Raw genomic sequence first — 21511 nt, forward strand, 5'->3', positions numbered from 1 at the left:
TACGGGAGGCACAGCAGACCGGTTCTATCTTGGCGTCGCGGTTCAAACAAAGCTCGTCTTCCGTGGTCTTACATAGAATGCATCTGCTGCAACATGAAAAGGAATGATATTAAGTACATCTAATGCGTGAAGTCTGGTATGACGGCGGTGAGCATGTCCGCAGTGCGCATATGCTATGCTGGAATATCCAGGAAAGTAGAAAAAAACGCAGTAAGAAGTTCGCTCGCTCCGATTCGGAGCATACAAGCCTTCTTGCCCGTGGAAAGCATGCACAATCAGAAACCGAATGGATTATTAGGGGCTTTATATCAGTGTCAGCCGAGCCTCTAGCAATCTTGATTATGGTGTGTGCGACGTTGTTGACTTACTTGCTTGAGAGAGATTGGCCCGCCGGCCCGTCGCCTGCGGCATCAACTTCTTTGCATCTCCCGTGACGCCGAATCGGACCGGAGGGGGAGGGCCTGTCTTCTGCGGCCGCAAAGGCTGCACCGCAGGCTGCATAGAGCCACTTATGTTATTGAAGCCGCTCATGCCGGTTTGCTGAGGCTGGAACCCCGGCATGCCCGTTCTTTGCGGCTCCAAGGCGGGAGGCAAGAAGGAGTTGACGCTACCAGTTCGCTGAGGATTGAAGCCATGCACTGCACCAAATTGAAAGCCCGTAGGCTGTGCCTGCATTGAAGGGAACTGGTTTTGTCGCTGGGGATCTGCGAAAGGACTTTGTACAGGCACACCGGTCATCATTGGCTGCATTTGCTGCATAAACTGACCACTCGTTTGCTGCATGCCGGAGCTGAAGCCCATGACCCCAGGAACCGGTTGTTGCTGGGGGACCGGGTAAGGGTTTATCTGCTGCTGAGGTATCTGCTGCTGCTGCATGGCATACTGTTGCTGCAAACGCGCCTGATTGATATCGTTCAGGCTCTGGCCTGGTGGTGCGACTTGCGTCTGAAATGCTTGAGGGGGCATGCCAGTCATCTGAGGCATTAAGGGCGGGGGCGCAAATGCACTCGACTGGGCCGACTGGGGCGCTGACAGAGGCCTCGCGGGTGGAGGAGGCATCAGAGAGCCGGAACTTGTGGTGGTCTGCGGTGGAGCAGGTCTTTGCCTTTGCATCGCTTGCTGTGGTGTCTGCATACCGGTAGGGTTCGGCCGGATCGTATCAAAGAATGATGGTGTAGCTCCCGTGGGCTGGGGAGCTTGCGCCGGGGCCGGCGGTTGGCTGACAGCCGGGCTCGGTCCGGACGGCTGAGCTGTCCGCTGCGGTTCTAAAGGTTTTGTCAAAAGCGACAAATCCTGCATAGAACCGGTGAGAGCTGGCACTTGTGCAGCCGGCGCTGGCTGTCCTGCAGGCTGCGCCGGTTGTTGCACAGGGGCGGGTGTGGTTGTAACTGCAGGACGTGGTGGCTCTTGGGGCTGCTTCGACGGCTTTACATCCCATGCATCGTCATCAAAGCCACTGGTTGTTTTGGCCATCGCAGGAGTTGCGGAGGCCGACGCGGGTGACCTTGTGTCAACGTCCTCGGCGGAGTCAACGCCCTTCGCGGTAAATGCCTTGGGATCAACGACGTCACTCGTTTGAATCGCGGGCGCCGGCCTGCCCTTTCTCGTATTATTCCGCAGGGCACCGCCTGGACCAGAGAAGAGACCACCCGGCGCGCCATCGCCTTCACCATTAATTTTATCAGTGCCATTTTTTGTCCGGCCGAATTTTTGATCCAAAGTTCGCATCACCTTGAGGACGTCTCCCTCGCGCAGACCCAAGTTGCGAAGCACCGAGGCGTCGACATCCGGGAGAACGCTTTCATCCATTGAATCCTTGGCAAAAGCTTGGGCGTACCGTTCGCACAATCCCACGGCAACATCGCAAGAAAGGAAGAACTGAAACCAATCGTAATCAGGCTTCTGGGGTTGTCCGACGGAAGCGCCAAGTCCGACAGGGGGCGATTCCCTGGCTGCACCGGCTTGAGAGGCCCTGGTCTTCTTGACGTTGGACAGCGGCTTGTCCTCATCCAAAGAAATGCCTGTGACACGTTCGACATATTCAAGATCCTCAACCGACATCTTGGCAACGGGGACTGCGATCTTGACACCGTTCATCTTGTGCAAGTTGATTTTGCCGTCCTTGAGTCCTAGAAATTGTGCATCGACGCTGAATGACTTCGAACGGTCCGTCCACGTGCGTACTTTGGCGGGATCCGGCTCTGTGACGCAAAAGGTCAGCAAAATGAGCAAACCAAATATGAGCCCCAACATTGATCTTACTGGATTTACCAGACCGGCCTTGGCTGCCGCCCTCGCCACGTCCGTTTTCTTGTTTGTTCCGCTGCCCAGAGTTATTACCAGTTTCTCTTGCCATAAGACTACTGCCTCGCTTTGGTAGAGGCATTCCCGGCCCTACCTGCTGTGAGCTGTCTCGCTGAGCGGCCTTGACAGCCTCCTTTGTCAACCTGATTTCTTCCAGCCGGTTTTGTTCGACAGTCGACCTCGCCGCATTTAAACCGGTATTGCTCGGGGGCGGGGCGATAGAGCCTGTAACCTCAATATAACTGCTTGGAACAACACCCTCCTTTCCGTTCCTGACGCGTCGAACTTGCCACCATTCTTCGCTTTTGGAGTCGTCGATAATTATGACATCGTCACCGACAGCGACGGTCACCTCGTCATCTCCCTGAGCCATGAAATCGTAGAGTACTTGGCCCTTCTTCTGGGCCTTTCCAGAACCTGCCAAGATGACCTCGCGCAACCCCTCAGCCTTGACAGCCCCCGCTAGCTCACCGAGTGCGCCTACGATTTCTTCAGCCGTATCTTTGGCGCCAGCGTGGAAATCTACACTCTTGCTTGGCCTCACAAGCTCCATGAAGACATGTTTTCCCTCTCGAGAGTAGTGTGTCATTTTATCTGCTGTCCATTCCTGAGATGGACCGTCCGAGGCACGTTCAGGGGCGATCAGGATGTTGCCCGTTGCCAAGTTAATACCCAGGGTAGTGGGCATCTTCTTCCGCTTGCCCATTACGGACACCATCTCGTTAATGTTGTACATGTGGAAACCGCCAGGGGCACGATAGGGTGGTTCTTCGACTACTTCCGAGCTATCGTATAGGTGAGTGTCTATTGACCTCTGGGACTGGATACGTGCAGGCGCAGCTTGAGAAGCCGGTCTCGTAGGAAGAGCTGGGCTTTTGATCGGCTCATCATCCGACGGCTCCGAGGCAGGAGACTGCGGTGACATCGGAGGGGTCGCAGCGCGTGGAGGTGGGGCAGAACGGCCGCCCATGACGCCTGCTAGAGCTGCTGCGGGATTGTTGGCCTGGGAGCTGGCGGGTGAGTAGGTAGTCTCCGGCTTTTCAGAGTAGCTGTCTGCGTCGGTAGCGGTAGAAACAGCACGAGATGGCAATGCCGGGGGAGGTGAGGGTAGAGCCTCAGACTCTTCGGCTTCGGCCATCTCAATGTAATTGGCTGGAACAAAACCAAAATCGCCATCTAGACCAACCAGAATCCAATCAGGGTCCGATGTATCGTATACGTCGAGGACGGCATCCTCGGGAAAGGAAAGCTCCTCATCGGTCTGTCGGGTGTATTCGAACAGTGCGCGAGCCTTTCCAATGGGTTGCGCCTAATAATAATAAAACAGGATCAGAAACATGATGCGGCATGGACGATACGAAGAAAATCCAACGCGCCTACCTCTTGGACGTAGTTATTGGGGACGAGCCCCTCTGGTTCTTCTTCGTCGTCGCCACTGGCTTTCTTCTTGGCTTTCCACCAGTCGTCTTCGGCATTCTTTTCCAGTACATAGAGAATATCTCCCTCACTGATGGCGAGTTCGCCCTCAGCCTGCGGCACGTAATCATATACGGCCTTGTAGACTCCCAAGAAACCCATGTTGGAGAAAGTGTGAGCAACCTGCTTTTGATGCGTGGTTCAAAGGATTGTGGGCGTTGCTATACGGGCAAAGGCCGCGGACCATAGACCAGAGCAGAGTTGCAGGTTCGTAGATAACTGCTTCACCAGCAAGCACGGCACAGTCAATCCCTCTTCGACGGGCTCACTGTTCGCTGCCGGCGGCCCCGGAAACAGGCGGGTTGTGGGAACTCGTTTGATTGGACAAGCTGGTGTTGTAGATACTCCTAGAAGTAAAATATCTTGGTTAGCTCTGGTCCTGGAAGACAAATGGGTTACGTCATGAAGGGACACGTCGAGGTTAGCTGGAGACGGGTGATAAAAGCACTCGACGCAGTGGGGTGCCAGATGGAGGCGATGCGATGCCAGTTGACGTGGACGTCCGCCGGCCTGACGATAACGAACGGCAAGACACAGGGTACAAAGCGTAGAAAGACGAGACGTAGAGCAGAATAGCGCAGAAAAAGGTGGTGTGGGGATGATGGAGGAATCGCAATGCGCGAGGAGCGGCGGAATAGCTTACAGGTCGTAAGATTTAGCAGCAGATACACGGCAGATCTGTATATACGAGATCGGATGTCGCTATTGCAAACGCCTGTCGGGGCTTGGAGGATGACGACGCTGAACAGAGCAATGTTGGGGTGTCGAAGATAGCTGTGCTACGGGGGAAGCCTTGAATGGTGATGAATCCGTAAACGTTGGGCGGATACCTGGCAGGCTGAGGCAAGAGAGATGAAAGGACGAAGGCAGGTTCGCGCTCGAAGCAAAGTAAGGCAAGGTGTCTATAGTGTCAGGTGCGATAGTGGATGTGTGTGTGTATGCGGTGTGTGTCTCTCGACGTGCGCTTATCCGTAAGGCATTATTGTTACGTCTGCCGATGGTGAGTGGTAGAGAAGAGGTCGTGGCCGTGGCCGATCGTGGTGCACTTGGAGTCGGAGAAGCTGGGTTGGGCCCGGGGAGGGGACAACTGATCAGACTGGGTCGGAGCCTGTGGAGAAAAGTGACAATGAAGAGGGACTTGGGAGGTTGGTGCTACTCAATGCTGGCTGGGGCTGGGCTGGGCTGACGCTTTAGGGTCCGCTAAGGATACTGTGGATAAGTGGCTGAAGAACTGCCAGCACAGGTACTTGCATAAAATAAAAGCACAGTCGTGACGGACCTGCAATGCAAGCCAGGTAGGTACCTACGTATGACGAAATTGCTTAAAGTACCATAGAGACCGAAATCTGCTATAGAGATACTTGTTTTTTTCACGTCTCCGCAACCAGCTGCTGCACAGACAGATAAAGCCTGCGATGCTATGAGAATCTTAACTCATAGTGTAGGCTTGCAATCTGAGTGGGTTCTTTTGTTATTCTTGTTGGCTATCTAGGTACTATACTTGGAGGTTAGTTGCCTTGCTTCAATCGCCCGAGTCGCTGACACAACTCGACGAGATTTCCAACAGCCACACACAGCCTGATTGGATCGGGTCAAGTCCATAAGTTCCGACTACATCATGCTGCGACTATCGAGGTATCACGATACTCTGACCCATTGTACCCTATCCCATATGCCCCGTTCCTGAGCATTCGCGATTTGGCATCTGAATCCGTTGCAAGCTTGTCCTCACTGGTTGCTGCCCACCTGGCCTCGGCTGAAGACCCCTGGGAACAGCTTGGGGTCTTGCCCTGATGTATGGGCATTAGCCGGCCATGGCCCTTCTATGGACGGCGTAAGGCTGGCAGGAGAAGCGACCACATCGTTCTCGGGAACCGCCGCGTTGCCAACATTGCCTGACCAAGCCGCCTTCTCATTTCGCACATCGGAAGCAATAGTAGCAGCGGGCTCGCTACCCGTGTTGGTGTGTTCGCGGAGTACCGCCGACTGGTGTCCGCCAATGATGCTTTGGGCCACGCTCTGTTGGTCAGCGGTAACAGTGGAATCAGATGACCCCTTGGCGCCATAGGCGATGTATTTGTGAAGCCTGTCATCTAGGTTAGCATAAATTACTTGATTGGCATGTTTGCCGTGGAACTTACATGTCATGCTCCTCCCTTAGGGTTTGATATCTGAACTCTTCTCGGCGATCTGGCACGTTGGTCTTCACCATAGCATTGCCTGCTTTGCCAGGGAGCTTGAAGTTGGGCCCCAGCCACTGTTCCTTGATCGCACTCTCAAATCCACTCTGCTTGACAGAATTCTTTGCAAGCTCGCACATGTCCACCGGACTCAACTTGTAGATCTGAGCGGCCACAGCGTACTCTTCCATGAGTGGTTCCTTAGTAAAGGCGAATTGCAGCGGATCGTCTGTTGAAAGAGACACGTTCAGACCGCGGCGGAAGTATTGGTAGAACGGGTTTCTTTCGTAGGCGAGGAACAACGCGTTGTTGCTCAACGGCGACATGGCAATACCGATCTGCTCAAGGTAGAAAATGTATTGCAAGAGCGGAACCTTGCGCAGCAATAGGCCGTGGCTAATGCTGTGGCAACAGAGGAGAGCCACAGCCAGGTGCTCGCTGTCGCCGGCTTCACCACAGTGTGGCCGCATCACGAATGTGTTAAACCCCCGGCGTTTTCTTAGCGCGTTGAGAGACGACATGTTGGCGAACAAATAGTAAATCCAGTAACTGTACGGAGGGTTCTGCTTCGAATCCCACACCTTGGGAACTGGAAACTTTTTGAATAGACGCCTTTCCACCTTACTCTCATCGTCGACGCTGTCGAAACCAATAACCCTTTGCAGGAAGACGTGAAGCTTCGGATGGCTCGAAGGATCCCTTGACACCTCGAATAGAGGCTCGAAGACGTTCTTCACCACTTGCTCAAATGTGTCCATGAGACCGCTCGCCTTGTACACATCGTACAAGCGCGGGATCTGAATGAGCCAGCGGACATTGTGAGAGAAGAGCTTGTTGTCCACGACCCAGGCGGCGAGCTTGTCCCACTCGTCGAGCGATTTACCGTAAATGGAAATCCGCCATTCTACCATCTGGTACTTGCTCGACTCAAGATCGGCAATGACCTCCTTGGTGATTTCGGCCAAGTACCGTCCGTTGATAAAGTTGTCCGTCTTGAGAAATATTGTTCGAAGGCGAGACTCGCCAATCGGGTTGTACTTGAGATTGAACTTATCGAATCTGTGAAAGGAATCGGTGTGCGCCTTTGAAGCTTTATTAGCAGTTGCGTTTACAGGCCCTGCATTAGCCTTTGCTTCGAGGGGCAGACTTACATGCATATCCAAGGTATCGATAGAAAGGTCGTATGCGGTAAGGTTGATACTTTGGAACACCTCTGCCAGAGTAAGATGGCGGTCGTCGCGGTAAAGCACAACCTCATCGGGGTACTTCTTCATCTTGCTCTTGATGAAACGCAGAAGATGTTTCTGGTTCATGCAGGCAGAGTGGTGAACGTGGGTGTCGACTTTGCGCACATTATAAAAGTCTCTGTGGGGAACCTTCTTGCTGTCCGCCGTCTCCTGGTACTCGTTGAGTAGCGCGTACAGGTTAAACTTGCCCTCGAGATACTGAAGGCGACGGAAAGCAAAGCTCTTGCTAGGACCATCCGAGGAAATACTTAGGATCTGGTCAAGATCCATGTAAAATTCACGGATAGTAGGAACCATAATGACAGGGTTCCCACTGGCCTCGGCCGCTTCATCCTCAAAGACTTGGTACACACCACTGTCGTCGAGCTTGAACCTTGTCTTGTCAGCCGAGGGAAGGGGTAAGAGATCGTCCATTTTGAAATCCTCGCCAATGTCTTGGCCAGGCTTTCGCTTCTTGGCCGTTGGCTTCGACTCAACGCCAGGTACCTGGCGGCCCGCGAGGTCATCAGCGGCAGGAGGCAACACCATGCTACCGGTCAGGCTGTTGGACGTGCTGACGTGGTGCTCGCCGGGGGCGACGGCTCTTGCGTGCTCTGCTCCCCAGGCTGGCTGGGGCGGAGGTGGATATATTGACCAGGACGGATCATCCCGAGGATTGTCGTCCGGCCCCTGAAGTGATAGCCCAATATACCTCTCTCGAAGGTCCATAATGCTCTGAATATTCTTGGAAATGGCACTGAGCTCAGCCGTGATGTGCGGGTCCGTGTCCGAGAAGGCGGCTACACCAAGGGCAGGATGATTCGGGGCGCGGACATTGGAATCAGTGTTGTGATCCAAGCCCACATTAGCAGCTGGGCCACGATTCCCAAGCGGTTCAGGGCCATCTCGAAGAGGATGGTACCGAGGAGGCGGGAGGCTCTCCAAGTCAGTAGTTTGGCCAAACCGCTGTTGAGTCGGTTCCGGCAGCATCGCGCCCTCGTGTGCCGCGGCCTTTCCCTTCGATATGGTCCGTTCTTTGGCCAATGGGGACGAATCCACAGGGTACTCGAGACCTCGAGGGCCGGCAGGGATATCACGATGCTCGGAGCCAACAATTACGGGGCTGCCGTGAGGGGGCGTCGAGTGGCCCTGAGACCACACGCCACTGCCTGTCTTTAGCTGGCCGATTTGGCTCCGCTGGTAGAAAAGTTTGGCGTCTGTCTGGCTCATCTGGCGCTCCGCAACAGGATCATAAAAGGCGGTCCGCGTGGGAAGGTCACGGGGAAGCATGCCATCTTGCAGACCAGCTAAGTCGTGTTGCTGTCCGTGGGAGGACAAAGGGTCCACATCTGACGGCAGGGCGTCGTCCTTGGTTTGCTCTTCTGACCCCTCGGAACCTGTGTCACCTCGGGAGCCTTGGGCAGCCAGTTCCCCGTCGGAATCGGTGTCCACGTCATGGAGCGAGAATGTGGTTCCTCGCTTAGGGGAGGTTGAGGCGGATGTTGGATCTTTTCAAAGAACTCATGTGTCTGAAGTAGAGATGTACTGTCAGTATGTGCACGAAGCTGGGCGACATATGACAGACTCGACGGTCGCAGTTCGGAAAGACGAGCAGCAACTTACCAGCGTGAAACAAAACCACCACGTCGGTTTGGGGAAGAGTCTTCAAAAGGGTACATACCAGCCATGTCGATAATCTAGCCTTTGAACCCTGCCGTATAGTGCTGTAGAGCTCTTCCCCCCCAAAAAAAAGAAGAGAAGAAAAGCTAAAGCAAACATCCGCGAGTGACGGCGGCAGAATTATGTGATAAGATCTTGGCCTATCGCTATCGTAGTGTTCGCTTAATCGCATAAAAGTAGGATACACCGATTGGACAAGAGGAGGGGTAGCGGTTAGCTCCGACCTCCGCCGACGCGGCGGGGTCCTAAAACAGTGGAATGGACCGGCAGTACGTATATGAGGCTCACTCACGAGGTGCAAAGCACCCGTTGCCATTGCTACCCACAAATCATTGAGACTCTCGAGTATGGACCGCGAAAATGAAGCCAGCTTGACGGGTCAATCGGGACTTGCTTTTCTCAGTCTCCCACAGTGGTCCTGGAGAAATGCGGTAATTCATCTATTGTGGTCGATGAAAGCGTCTCTATGCATGCCTTACAGCTCTATTTCGTACCTGAGCCCTTATGCACTCTCGAGGTCTTGGCTCTGGAATCTAATGAGTAGAGTCCACCCGCACCAAACACGACGATCGCCCCAAGCAGCGTCCCCACAGCTAGCCGGTTACCAAACAGCCATATACTCAAGAGCAGACTGACTAATTTGCGAATATTCAACACGATGGTAACGGTCAATGCCGAAGACACGGCCGCTAGAAGATTGACACCCCTTATACACGCGTACTGGGTAAGAACATTCGTTGCGAGGTAGGCAAGCTGGCTCGGGACGTGGAATCCAGCTGTTTCCCCTTCAGTATTTTTGCCTAGGCCAAGACCGGAAAGATGTGCCAAGGCAGGTAACGACAATGGCGGGCTGCTGGCTAACCGTCGGAATTGACGGATCAGCGACGGCGCAAATGGGAGGAAAAGGGGCAGAGATAGCAAGTGCGAGTAGAACAAGTTCTCTCTCCACTGAGGCCCGTATTTTTTATATGTCTCCTCGGTATAGAGGCCCATGATGGCGGAGAGAACCTGTGCCACGAAGAGGATGATCAGTCCTGTTCCAAAAGCGGGTCTATCGCTTCTCTCAGCGGTCTTTGAAGAGTCCTGTTGTAGTTTATATCGTCAGCGTGCCTTATTTCGCCCCAAGCAATGCCACTTGCCTTGGATTGTGCGTCCGACCAAGCCGCGGTGATAACACCAATGGTTAGGAGAATGACAGCCAAGATCTGAATGCGGGAGTATTTCTTTCCATAAAGAGTCCCAGCAATCATTGTCGTAATGCTTCCACCAGAGCGGAGAATGATATGAACGGGGACTGAGATGTCGTAGCTGAAGGCGTGGTTGTTCAGCACGTTGATACCGAAGAACAGCACAATGTTGATGATCCAGCGGCGCAAAGGAACCTTTTTTTCTTGCAGAAAGAACGGGGGTCGCGATCGGTCAAATTGGGAGAAGTATCCAGTGACGGCTACGAAGAGGAATTGGACAAAGGTCAAGAGAGTTCCTACACGCGGAGCTGATGAGCAGGCCGTCGCAAACAGGCGAAAAAGTAAATGAACGTACCACTCGCGGGTTCGACTCTGTGGAGAAAAGGTTCGATTAGCAACCGATGGCACACCCGGATGATGCTTGGCACCTACTTGATGATGGCTTCCAAGGCGTATACCTGGGTACGGCAAGGTCAGCACATCTGCCGCTTGGATAGTGAGAAGGGACCAAGTCGACCAACATTTGAGCAACATCCGCCAAAGATCAGGCCCAGCATGACACCAACGGCGATCCATTGAGAAGAGAGGCCCGCGATAATGCGACCAGCGGCTTGCATGGGTTTCTCGGTCGATGCACATCCGTTCATGGCGGTTCCATTGGAGTCGTCGGTGATGATCTTCTCGTCATCGTGGCCTCGGGTGGTATCCATCTTCTCCAAGGAGAGCGGTGAGATGCCTTTCGGCTGGCCGCGTCTTCGTGTAGTCGCCAGGGAGGACATTGAGGCTGTCGAAGCCTAGGGGTGCGGACGGAACCAGTTGTAAGGATTGGACCTTTTTTTGAGTTTGAAATTGAAAAGGTAGTAATTGGTACAGCGTGTTCGGGACAGGGAGACTGAACGCAACTAGGTAAGTCAGAAGGTAGCCAATGACAGCGGCACAACCAACCGAAGCTGGCTGCGCTGGGGCCCACCTGACGCCTAAATGGAACAAGTGTGCTTTTCAATTTGACTTGTGTTGCGTTTGAGGCACTCTGTCAACAATATTACGACTTGGCGAGCTTCTTGTCGCAGATGTGATATATACGAGATGGTATTCGGTTCAAGCCTGGAGAGACAGTAAATCTACTTTTGCAGCTACTTCCTGACCCAAGCAACCAAGCTGAGCTGTTCTATGGTGTTTCTGCCGAGGCTACACTTCTCGTTTGATAAGCGTACAGATTGACCCGAGCTGTATCCTGAGATGGCCGAAGGACAGCTATGCGATACCGCGGATAAACCAGTGGTTGATAAGAGATAAGGAAATGGCCGTTCCATGGCCGTATTGACACAGATACATACACATGTACTTTCATGCCAAGGTAGTTACCTAGGTAGATACTTACTTGGGTATGTACGGATACCTGACCTACTAGATAGGTAGGTACCTAGGTGGGTAACAATCCACCTATATCTACCTGTACCTAGGTACCTACCTCAAGGAGGTCGATATTCTGGCTTCAAACTGCGTAGGCCTAGACCCCCCCTTGCCAGCTTCTCTACTAGCTGTTGCCACTTCCACACCTTGTCCGGCTTTCCCCATCTACCTGGAAAGCGGAGGAGATGGGCAAAGGGTGGTTGGTCCTTGGGGGCATTTTCTGAGCCAGTCGCGCCTTCACTTGACAACATATGGATACAAATCATCCAAGTGTGAGAGCCTCATTGCCTCAATTTTGCTATAGAAATCAGGGAGGCATCACCCACCGTGCTACGGTTGGCGGGTCCATCTATCTGTAGTGCTTCTTTCATGACTTCCACCATCACTTTACTCATTCCCCTTCCACCAAGCACTTTCTGATGGCCCTGGTACACAGCAGGATGCTTTCTGCTGCTGGCGTCGCCTCCCAGTCCCAGTCCCAGAGGCAGGAGATGAGGCGATCGTAGCAACCGGCCACAGCTGTGACGTCAATCGTGCACAGCTAGTCCCATTAACCAAGTTCATCTTGTCGTTAGAAACCGACGCCCACGATCTACATTTGTTCGACTGCCCTGCAGCGCTGGCTGCGTGCTGCCTGTGAGCGTCCCCACACAGCCTAGCCCTCCATTGTTTTGGCCCTGTGCCGACTTTATAGTGCAGAGAAAACAAATAACTGTGCCAGGGAGGTGGAAATATTAGCTCCTGTTGCTTTGCCGATGACGTGAAAGAGAAATGGGTTGCAGGGCGGGGGGGGGGGGGGGGGGGGGGGGGGGGGTCTTACGTTGTTCGTTGCCGCAATAGCAATGCTATCCTCAAATGGATGCCAACTCATGTGGAGGATCTTCTTGTTGAAATCAATCTGGTCGGCATCAGTTTCCTTGCGCATTCTTTGGCCCTGGCCGCCAGCTCCGGCAGCAGGGCTGCCAGCACGAGAACCTCCCTTCTTGCCGCCATTGGTTGCGGTTGGGCTGGTGGATGAATTAATGGGCGTGGGTACGCCGACCTTTTTGGCCTTGAAGGCAGACTTGTCGGCCTGTAGCACCACCTCAACTTCTTTCTCCGGATCCGACGGGTAGATCATGAAGTTGTTATTGTAGCTGCCAGTCATAACGTTCTTGGCGTCTCCTGAGAAGACGACTTCAAACTTGTCGAAGATACTGTCGTTCTCGTACGTGTCGCAGAGACGAGGACGCAGGTGTTCGTGGATGGGAATTGTCTTGACCGGCTGGCGCTCCATGTTGATATCCCAAATCTTCACCGTCAGATAGTCACGAGACAGAATGTAGCGGCCATCGTAAGAAAAGCGAACGTCCGAGATTGATGAGATGATTTCGGAGAAGAATGACCTCGAAGATGGGTCTTCTTCTTGTTCAAAGACTGCAACGTGTCAGATTATTTTGACTGTGAGTAACGGTGGGAGTGCAGCACGTACGCTTTGCGTGACTATCACACAGAGCGCTCTGGCGCATATCGGCAAGCTTGATGGTGCCTTTGGAGCTGGCATACATGAACCAATTGCAGCTCAGAGGGTGGAATTCGGCGGCAGTTATCACCTCGGTCAGCTCCTCCATGTTGGCCGGTTTGATGTCGACAATGTTGAAGCTCTGGTCCTGAATGTTGAGGTTCCACAAGTTGATACGGAGGTCATCGCTGCTGATAAATGTCTCGCCATCGCTATTGACTGATATACTGTTGATGTGGTAGGCATGGGCATTGGCGTAGGTCCGGCGGGGCACGGCGGCGACAACGGTGTCATGGTGGGTGAGGCGGGGCATAATGAGGTCCTCGGCATTCTTAAAGCGATGCGCAGGCGACTGTTTCGGAGCGCCTCCTCCACCGGTGAGGTTTGCGGGAGTCAGATCGTCAGATAAGTTGTTCTCAGCCACGACCTTGAGCGACTTCTCAAAGACCTTCCATAACTTGATCGTCTTGTCATTTGTTGAGAGCAGGTAGTGGGATGCATTCTGTCGGCGGCACCACTTGATCTTATTGATCTTTTCCTCGATTTCCAAAGACTTCAGGTAGTCGAATTCGGGCTCGTGGGACTGAAACTCCGTGTGGAACTTGTACTCGCATGTCTTTTTCTGCTCGGTGTCATCAGCAAGAGCTGTGCAGCATGCATCCGCCGTATATTGACGGAACAGATCCAACTTACCGTCTCGTTCCGTTCGAAGAGCACGACCCGACCACCTTTGTCTCCCGTCGCTAGGTAGTTACCCGTGTGATCGAACTCGACCGTCGAGATGATGTCAGCTAGAGAAGAGGTCAGATACTCGCAGCTCGAAATGGGCACGCAACGGAGTCTCGCCTAAGGTGACGGGGGCAGCAGCGGCAGACAAAGCTGTAGGGTTGATTACTGACCTTCAGTGATGTCCTCCACGTCGCCCTTGTCTCCGAAGCACCTATTGCGTCGCGTGAGCACTCGGTCAAGCATGGGTGGGGCAGCAGCCAAGTCGGCCATGGAAAGAAAACATGGAATAGGCTGGCGGGCACATACTGGGTGAACTTCCACGTAGGGGAATTCGTGTCACTGTCCACCATGATTGCTGACCAGCTCTGGGACGGTTAACAAATGGACTTGTAGATGTTGAGATGGGCGAAGGAAGAAGCGAGGTGGCGGGGCACGGAGAGAACGAGGGGCGAGCTCTAGTTGTACGGCGGAAAGGAAGCTATCTTTCAGCACGGGGCGAGGTGGATAGGGCTGGAATGAGCCACACGAGGATCGTAGTTCGAGAGGCGTAACGGCTATGGTGTTGAAGGATAGCTGGGGCGATGTGCGCAGTCAACGTAAAAACACGCAGGCGAGCGGAGGAGAGAGAGGGCGAGGGGCAATTGCGGCGACGTATAGGTTGCCAAGGGCTTTCTTGTTTCCTTTGTGATAAGATAGGTCCGGCGGGTCGAAGTTGGCGGAGAAGAGGGGGAAAGGGAGACCCTTAGCTCGAGGAGATGGGTGGACTCCTTGACGGCGAAGAAGCGTAGGTATACGTCCGCGTGTGCAGGATTTGGAGAATGTGTCTGGGGATTGCAAAAGACGAGTAGTTCGTCGGATGCAGCGACGGGCGGGTTTTGGCGGCGACCTGGGGATATTGGTCGGGAGTCGCACGGTATTTTCTTCGGAGGAGGGGTATCGCGGCGCGGGTAGCGGGCAGACCAGATACAGGGTGCAGGAATGCGCAAGGTTGAGGTTGGGGGGGTGTGTATGAGAGTGGGAAAGTGGTGCGGTGATGGATGTGACAGAAAGAGGTGACGCTAGGAAGGTCGATGGATGGGTATTGTTCTGGATGGGCTCCCTGCCCTGCTGCTTGCTGTCTCTGGTGTGCTCTGCTTGCTGTGCGCTCGTGGTGTGCCGTGTGCACTAGGTAGGTGGTGGGACCGGCTGGGTCTGGGTCTTACTGGGGCTGGAAGCGGGATGGGAGTAAGGTGGGAATGAATTAAACGCCGCCGTCAAGGCAAGGCAGGTGGTGAGCGAGTGATGGTGCTTGCGTCAGAAAGGGCAGAATACCGTCGGTAGCCAGCTTAGGTAACGCAGCTGAGGCAGGCAGGTGAGAGGAGTAAGATAATTGAGTGATGTGTGAGGCCGTGTGCAACTGTTGGGCCCTGCCTTGAGGTACCTACCTACCTAGGGAGGTAGTTGTACATTACTCCGTATGTGCTGCGGGATCTCGATACGGACAGTGTCTTGCTATACCGATCTTGCCCAAATTCATGAGGTCTTCATCGGAAACACTAAGCAAGGTGTAATACAATACTTTTTGATAATTGACGAACTCTTGCTGGACCAAGCAAGAGCCGGGGTAAGGGCCTGGATTCCGGAATCGTCCAGCAGGTGACCCAAGCACGATGAGGGGTGCTAGGCGTACCGATCGCATCCACAAATCTGAAGCTTGAGCTGCGCTACCTGACCAAGCTGGTCTCGCTCCTGCCCTCCCGCGTTTACACATCATAACGACCAGCCCGTGACGAGTAAAACACAGGGAGGGCTGGCTAACTCATGGTACCAGATTGAGGAAGAACCCGGACGGCACAAAAAATCGACAACAGCAGGGTTCGAACCTACGCGGCCGAAGCCACCAGATGGGGAGAGGTTGAATTCAAGTCTGGCTCCTTAACCACTCGGACATGTTGCCCTTCGAATCAACGTGAAGTGCGGCTTGGATGTGTCAAGATGGTGACCACTCCCGCTACTTGGTAATGCATCTTCCACTCGCGCCGGTATGTATCTATAGGCTCAGTTGTATACTTACCCATGCGAAAAGGTCCGGAGCAGTGCTGTGCAGGCCACCCGCTGTTTCTGGCAATGCAAGAAACCTTTCTGGTGCAAGAATCAATCATCAAAGCCCTTCAGAGCCTGCGCGATTCTTTGTGAGGCCTGAGTGGCTTCGGGCTCTGGTATCTATGAATTCTTTTGTATTGATATCAATGCCCCATGGTATTGACATCGCCTTGTATAGGCAGATCCTCCAATGAGTACAATATCTAAGAACACGAGTGAGATTTTGTTGAGAACACGTTTTCACGTCCATACCGCCGCTTCTTCCTCCCCTTCAGCTATTAAGTATGTTCCTCCAAGATTAGGTTATACATAACCATTAAATCTGTGCCACCGGGTGGATGGAGCTCCTGCTGCCTGAGAAATTCGGCATGTGGTGCCAACGTGTATTGGCCAACAAATATGTACCGTTCACAGTCAGGAACCTCGGTTTCCTGACACTCCTCCGGCTGAGCCACCGGCTTACCCAACTAAACTTTCCTAATCAATTACCACAGCGTCCTTTTTTGGAATCATTCGCAATCTTACTTACTCTGGAAACAATAAAACTCAGTGCTTCAGACCGCCTATCTCATGAATCAACATAGTAGCCACGACGCCGATCCAAAGTTCAAAGGCAAGGACAAGGAAGCTTCTGCTGCTGTGCCTGCTGGGGTTGACAGCGAAAGCAACACTCGAATCCTCCGGGGAGACAACGATGCGCGATCCGAGCCTTCGTTTGCAAATCGCCTCGCGACATCGGCAGCCACCCTTTCTCGAGCCGCCCTAGAAGGCCGCCCTAGTGCTGAAGCCATTCGGAACGCGGCTTCTACAAAGGCGTACGTGCAGGCCGAAGCCAGCACCAGCTCAAACCAAGGCTCTGTAAATAGAGACCAGGCTGCTACCTATCGTGGCAGAGATAATTACGATACTGGTGTTGGGTCCGCATTCTCGTCATCAAGACACTCACCCACAGCTGGCGAACAACAGTACGAGGGCTTCAAGGGAGCGCAAGCAGCGCTTGACATCTCGGTCCAGCTGCAAATACCAGATGGGGATCAGCACGGCCTCGCTGGTTCAACGAATACTTCGCACAACTCTCATTTCTCGAGAATCCAGTCTGATGTCAATGAACAGGAAGCTAGGGACGGCCAGCAAGTGGTTGATCTGCTGACTGCTCCACATGAGTTGGACGATTTGGAAGCCATTGGCAACCTCCACAGCTTCGTTTCACGGCGTGAAGAAGAGTCGCTGAGAAAGGCGCTCTTTAGCGGTAGCGGTGATGGGCCCGCCTCCACCTGGAGTACCCTGCTCGACTTCCAGCCCGATTTCCTTCAAGAAGGCAACATAGTCGAGTTGCTACAGCACTTTGGCGTCACCGATCCGCAGCAAGCCAAAGCTATGTGGATGGACAGTTGGGCCGACGTGCTCGCCAGCTACACAGACCAAGTCTGGGGCGACCTCAGCTTCCTTGCCCGAGAAGCGCAGAAAGAAATCAATGAGGCGCGTGAGCAGGGGACAGCGACAAATGCAGACCCCGGCGGGCTGCAGGCACTTCGACGGCTACAACAGATTCTAGCGCACGTCCGGGGCCGTTAGTCAATCTCGAGATCATGAACCAGAGCCGAGTGGTGTGAGGGCTGGGGTTGCTGTGTCAACTATCCTTTGCCCAATGACATCATGCGATTACACCTCAAAGCCCAGCCACCTCATCCATCTCGGGCCCCTCTTGGCCTAACTAATCCGAGAGACAGGGACAGGATTCGCATGCATTGCACGCAACCCACCAAAAAGACGTGGGCGGGGTTGGTCGTCTTACTTGTACGTACTTGTGCAGCAGGATAATGGTCTACGAACAACGAACAAGGAAGAGGGAAGCAAATTGACAATTGAGGCCTGGTCATCGATTTGACCAGTTGGGAACCGAATAAAAATATCACTGCTATAGTTCCAAGCCCCTCTCTTATTCCTCCTTTTTTTTCTTTCTTCTTCTTCCTCTCCTCCTCCTCCTACTGCTTGTTGTGCTTGCTGTGCTGGCTGCTGCGCTGCTGCTGCTGCTGCTGCTGCTGCTGCTGCTTATCAATCCTAAATCAGCTTCACGACTAGGCTGCTCTGGACACTATACACACCGCCCGGGACCCGTCGGCTTCCATTCCCAAAGGAGGCATCACGCTCCTGTAGCACAATTTTGAAGTTATCCAGGCGACGCTGCTTTGTTCCGAGCTACGCGGCGAGGTATGAGAAGGACCGTTTATTGAGACTCGCCGGCTTGGATCTGCATCATTGGACTAGGAAAACCATGAGGTTGTCACGGTGGACGATACGCTTCGGACACCTTTTAGCGACAGGCTCGTTCTTTACAGTCGCAGAGCTGACTCCAACGCCAGCTCAAACCAGAGCCCCGACCCCGACCACGGCATATGTAGCAGGCGGATCGCCGCTGCAACTATTCAGGCGTCAGGACTGCCCGGCTGGCACTTCCATGTGTTCAGACTCGCTCGGTACGAGCTTCGAGGGCGTCTGCTGCGCAATAGGGCAGCTCTGCGAACTCGACGACAACAACCGGCCAGCATGCTGTCCTCAAGGGTATGAATGAACCGGGTAGACAGCCTCACGTCATGGTATGAGAAAAGCTAACACACAACTGGACATTGTAGAGCTGTATGCACCGGCACGGCTCCGACAACAGCGCCCACCGCTCCCACGGCCGTCTCATACGTGCCAAATGAATATTTCCCATTCCCGTACATCGCAACATCTCTCGACCGCGGCCAATGCTCCTCAGCCGTCAGCCAGTGCTCTCGAAATTACCAGAGCTGTGTCACCCAACTTGACGGAAATTCCGGCTTCGGCGTCACCGTTGTTGTTCCTGGCGGAGGTGGCACCACAGTCGCTGCCACCCGGCCAGACGTCGGTACGTCGGCCACTCCTATCTGCTCCAGCCTCAGCTCTCGCGCCTGCTACGGCCTGGAGAACGACCAGTGTTCACAATCAACAACGGTCAATGGCGTTATCATAAACGCTGCATCACGTCCGACAGCGGCGTGCATGGTTGGTGTCGCTGCTGGCGTGGGAGTCGCCATCTTCCGCGCCATACAATGAGATAAAATGTCATGATGGGAATCTGTCCCAGTCACTCTGTGCGGATAATTACGATTCATACGCTCTATCTGTCCGGTCATGTTTTCTAACTGTTATATACCACGTGGGCAGGGTGTGATATGAAGGGTGCCGGCGAGCTTTCCATCGAGCTCACACAAATCAGCCGACCTATGGTCATCTCATTGCTCATTTATGTCGTCGTGCGTATTACATCCAACAAGATTGCTTGCTTTTCGCGAGACGTAATCGGACCAGCCTTCAAGGGTGTCGCTTACAACTTCCAACATGCGGCTGAAGAAGAAGAGGCTGATGAAGGAAAGACCGGCAATCACGGCGAAACAGATCCAGTACGTCTTGGGAGTGTAATGCTCCACGAGGTCGGGAATCTCTAAGGAGAAGTAGCTGGTCATAAAATTTATGGGCAGGAAGAAGACGCTTAGTTTGGCGAGGAGGGTTGCGCTCCTGCTCAAGCGGGCAGTGGCTTGCGAGTCCCTTTGGGCTGTAAGGCTGAAATACTGTAACCTAGTAAGCTTCGATGGGAAGTAATCAGAATGGCTCAATGTATTGGGAGCAACTTACCGTGTCTGACAAGGCTTTTTGCTCTTCCAAGCACCCTTGGATCGTGTTAAGCATCAACAGTTGTAGTCTGTCCCCGAGGCGTTCAAAGCGACTTCTTGCTGATAAGGGTATATTGACCTCGCCGTGCAGGCTTTCTAGAAGCTCATAATCATCACAGCGGCCCTCTTGATATTCATCAAGTGATCGGGGCTAGCAGATGCGTCGAATAAGATATTTGTAGCACTCAAAAAGGTGGTGCAGTTGGCGTAGTTCCTTGCTCAACTGGTGCAAAGACTTGACGATATCGTCCGTCTTGGCTTTGCTTCTTCGGTTCCGTAGAAGTCAAAATCAGTATCCTTACCTCCAGAAGGCATGACAAAGCAGCAGGGTCTTTCTCTTCTCTTACCGAGCTCCCAAAAACCTGATCGCTCTATTCGGCCGCGCATCAGCTTATTAGCGGATGGTTTAATATTAATGCTTAGTTCTCACTTACCAACTGTTCAGGACGGAGCTTGGAAGCCTCCAACACGGACATGACCGAAGAATAATCTTCAAACAAGTAGTAAACCAAATTGCTTGAGCCTTCGTATGCCGTGTCGCTTTGAGGTTCCGTCTCTGTCATCGCTTGCCTGACTCGCTTGAACGAGACGAGCCTATGGCTAAAGTCTGTTAAGCCATGCCTCGAGAGCTGGGAGAGAACACTGAGAGTGGTGGATCGCATGCTTCGCAGTTCTTCTTCGGCCCAGCCATCCCTTTCTGGCTGCTCTGTCGGCGGCGTCTCGTGGAACGACACAACGATGGCTAAACAGTGGTTAGCTTCACAGGTTTCACCAGCAGACATAGGGTATAGAGTCGCATTTGTGACGTACAGTCAGAGCAGAGGGTAAGCCAGGACCAGTGCCATGGTGGCAACACTCTCGGGGGCTCTTCGTTGTGACGGCCTGAGGGTCGACGGTGTCACCAGTTGGCGCCAATACAAAGAACTGCCTCAAATTAGACGCCTACAATGGCCACGTTCCTGGGAGTACCCACATTGCTTCCCTCGGTCGATCGATGTGTAGTTGACCGTCTCCTTGATCATTTGGTAAATCTCGAGGTCCTCTGAGCTCTGGGATGTAGCCCGAGCTGACGGCTGTGCTTTGTTTTCGTTGCACGTCGACACTGATTCGATATCGTTCTGCTTGGACAACTGTTTCTTACCGGGTTTTGGCAAGGATGGCAGAGGGGGGGCCATCATTATGGCTTGTATTCTCCGAGAGAAGCCATAGCGGTTGCCGATCTGCTGTACGGTCGAGGTTTGAGTGCTTGGAGACCAAATATTAATCCAGCGTACCGTACCCTCGGGGGCCTTCTGGCCAAGGAGTACCCCGAAGTCTTCAGGCCTTAGATTAAACGCGATCCTCGCCTCTTGAAAGTTGAACTCGACTACAAAGTTGGCAGCCTTGTCACTAGCAGCTTCTGCCTTGACGCGGGCGTAGACATCCTTGTCGTCGAGGTCTTCGAACCTGTCCTCCAGGCCCACAGGCGATTTCGACGCCATTAATCCGGGCACTCGAAACGAGTCTGTAGACGTAGTGGTATCGGAAATTCGCGGGCGTGCACAGCAAATTCGTAAGCTTGGAGACGGGACGTCGATTTGGGATAGGCAGCCTCACAGGCAAAAGTCACATTTGATATCGGGGCGGCAGCCTGGAACTGGCACTTTAACATGTATTTGAAGCAGGCTCGAAAGGATTTGGGACAAGGTGTCATGCGAGGGCATGCAGCTAAGCCCGTTGTCGAGGCTGGTAAGATTGCATTCGGTTGGTTCGCAGCGGCTACACCCGTCGGCACCTAATTTCGGGAGGTGAGTACGACAACATGCAGGTCGGAACACTGCAAACGAACCGGTTGTCTACCCTGTGAAGAGTTACCCCATAACTGACCCAGGAACTTTCATGAACACTACATGTCAGCTAGGAGTTCGTCGTTTGTTCCATGCAATTATCTCGAAATATATGATAAGCATATGCATGGTGTCTGTTGTCTTGCTAGATAAACCCTTGGCCTATTGTGAGGCATGTCCCTCGAGCTTGGTGCAGCCGTGGATTTCCGCGT

At 53.4% G+C, this 21511-nt stretch overlaps 8 protein-coding genes and 1 non-coding gene across 9 annotated transcripts; 2 read left to right on the top strand and 7 right to left on the bottom strand.

Moving 5' to 3' along the window:
• Positions 1-275: 275 nt before the first annotated feature.
• On the bottom strand, positions 276-3882 carry GLRG_03837 (SH3 domain-containing protein; the record flags this gene model as incomplete). Its single annotated transcript, XM_008094522.1, has 4 exons — positions 276-301; positions 369-2201; positions 2263-3613; positions 3685-3882. 4 exons carry the CDS (start codon positions 3880-3882, stop codon positions 276-278), a joined length of 3408 nt encoding a protein of 1135 aa, XP_008092713.1.
• A 1352-nt stretch (positions 3883-5234) lies between these two features.
• Positions 5235-8476, bottom strand: GLRG_03838 (AMP deaminase; the record flags this gene model as incomplete). The annotated part of the gene is made up of 3 exons (XM_008094523.1): positions 5235-5866; positions 5922-7042; positions 7112-8476. 3 exons carry the CDS (start codon positions 8474-8476, stop codon positions 5509-5511), a joined length of 2844 nt encoding a protein of 947 aa, XP_008092714.1. The 3' UTR covers positions 5235-5508.
• An 873-nt stretch (positions 8477-9349) lies between these two features.
• GLRG_03839 (UAA transporter) lies at positions 9350-10116 on the bottom strand (the record flags this gene model as incomplete). Its single annotated transcript, XM_008094524.1, has 2 exons — positions 9350-9949; positions 10006-10116. The coding sequence occupies 2 exons, from the start codon at positions 10114-10116 to the stop codon at positions 9350-9352; spliced, it is 711 nt and encodes a 236-aa protein (XP_008092715.1).
• Positions 10117-10526: 410 nt separating this feature from the next.
• Positions 10527-10832, bottom strand: GLRG_03840 (UDP-N-acetylglucosamine transporter YEA4; the record flags this gene model as incomplete). The annotated part of the gene is made up of 1 exon (XM_008094525.1): positions 10527-10832. One exon carries the CDS (start codon positions 10830-10832, stop codon positions 10527-10529), a length of 306 nt encoding a protein of 101 aa, XP_008092716.1.
• A 1322-nt stretch (positions 10833-12154) lies between these two features.
• Positions 12155-14046, bottom strand: GLRG_03841 (serine-threonine phosphatase 2A subunit B alpha and beta domain-containing protein; the record flags this gene model as incomplete). The annotated part of the gene is made up of 6 exons (XM_008094526.1): positions 12155-12178; positions 12287-12882; positions 12938-13589; positions 13661-13758; positions 13867-13907; positions 14003-14046. 6 exons carry the CDS (start codon positions 14044-14046, stop codon positions 12155-12157), a joined length of 1455 nt encoding a protein of 484 aa, XP_008092717.1.
• Positions 14047-15537: 1491 nt separating this feature from the next.
• GLRG_13097 lies at positions 15538-15632 on the bottom strand. Its single transcript has one exon. It is a non-coding gene; the product is annotated as a tRNA-Ser (tRNA).
• A 716-nt stretch (positions 15633-16348) lies between these two features.
• On the top strand, positions 16349-17353 carry GLRG_03842 (uncharacterized protein; the record flags this gene model as incomplete). Its single annotated transcript, XM_008094527.1, has 1 exon — positions 16349-17353. One exon carries the CDS (start codon positions 16349-16351, stop codon positions 17351-17353), a length of 1005 nt encoding a protein of 334 aa, XP_008092718.1.
• An 883-nt stretch (positions 17354-18236) lies between these two features.
• GLRG_03843 (uncharacterized protein) lies at positions 18237-18856 on the top strand (the record flags this gene model as incomplete). Its single annotated transcript, XM_008094528.1, has 2 exons — positions 18237-18340; positions 18412-18856. 2 exons carry the CDS (start codon positions 18237-18239, stop codon positions 18854-18856), a joined length of 549 nt encoding a protein of 182 aa, XP_008092719.1.
• Positions 18857-19035: 179 nt separating this feature from the next.
• GLRG_03844 (ADP-ribosylation factor) lies at positions 19036-20954 on the bottom strand (the record flags this gene model as incomplete). The annotated part of the gene is made up of 7 exons (XM_008094529.1): positions 19036-19371; positions 19436-19569; positions 19698-19815; positions 19908-20215; positions 20284-20355; positions 20447-20696; positions 20748-20954. 7 exons carry the CDS (start codon positions 20952-20954, stop codon positions 19036-19038), a joined length of 1425 nt encoding a protein of 474 aa, XP_008092720.1.
• Between the last annotated feature and the right edge of the window lie 557 nt (positions 20955-21511).

This window comes from Colletotrichum graminicola (assembly GCF_000149035.1).
Source record: "Colletotrichum graminicola M1.001 genomic scaffold supercont1.12, whole genome shotgun sequence".
Classification (NCBI taxonomy): Eukaryota; Fungi; Ascomycota; class Sordariomycetes; order Glomerellales; family Glomerellaceae; genus Colletotrichum; species Colletotrichum graminicola.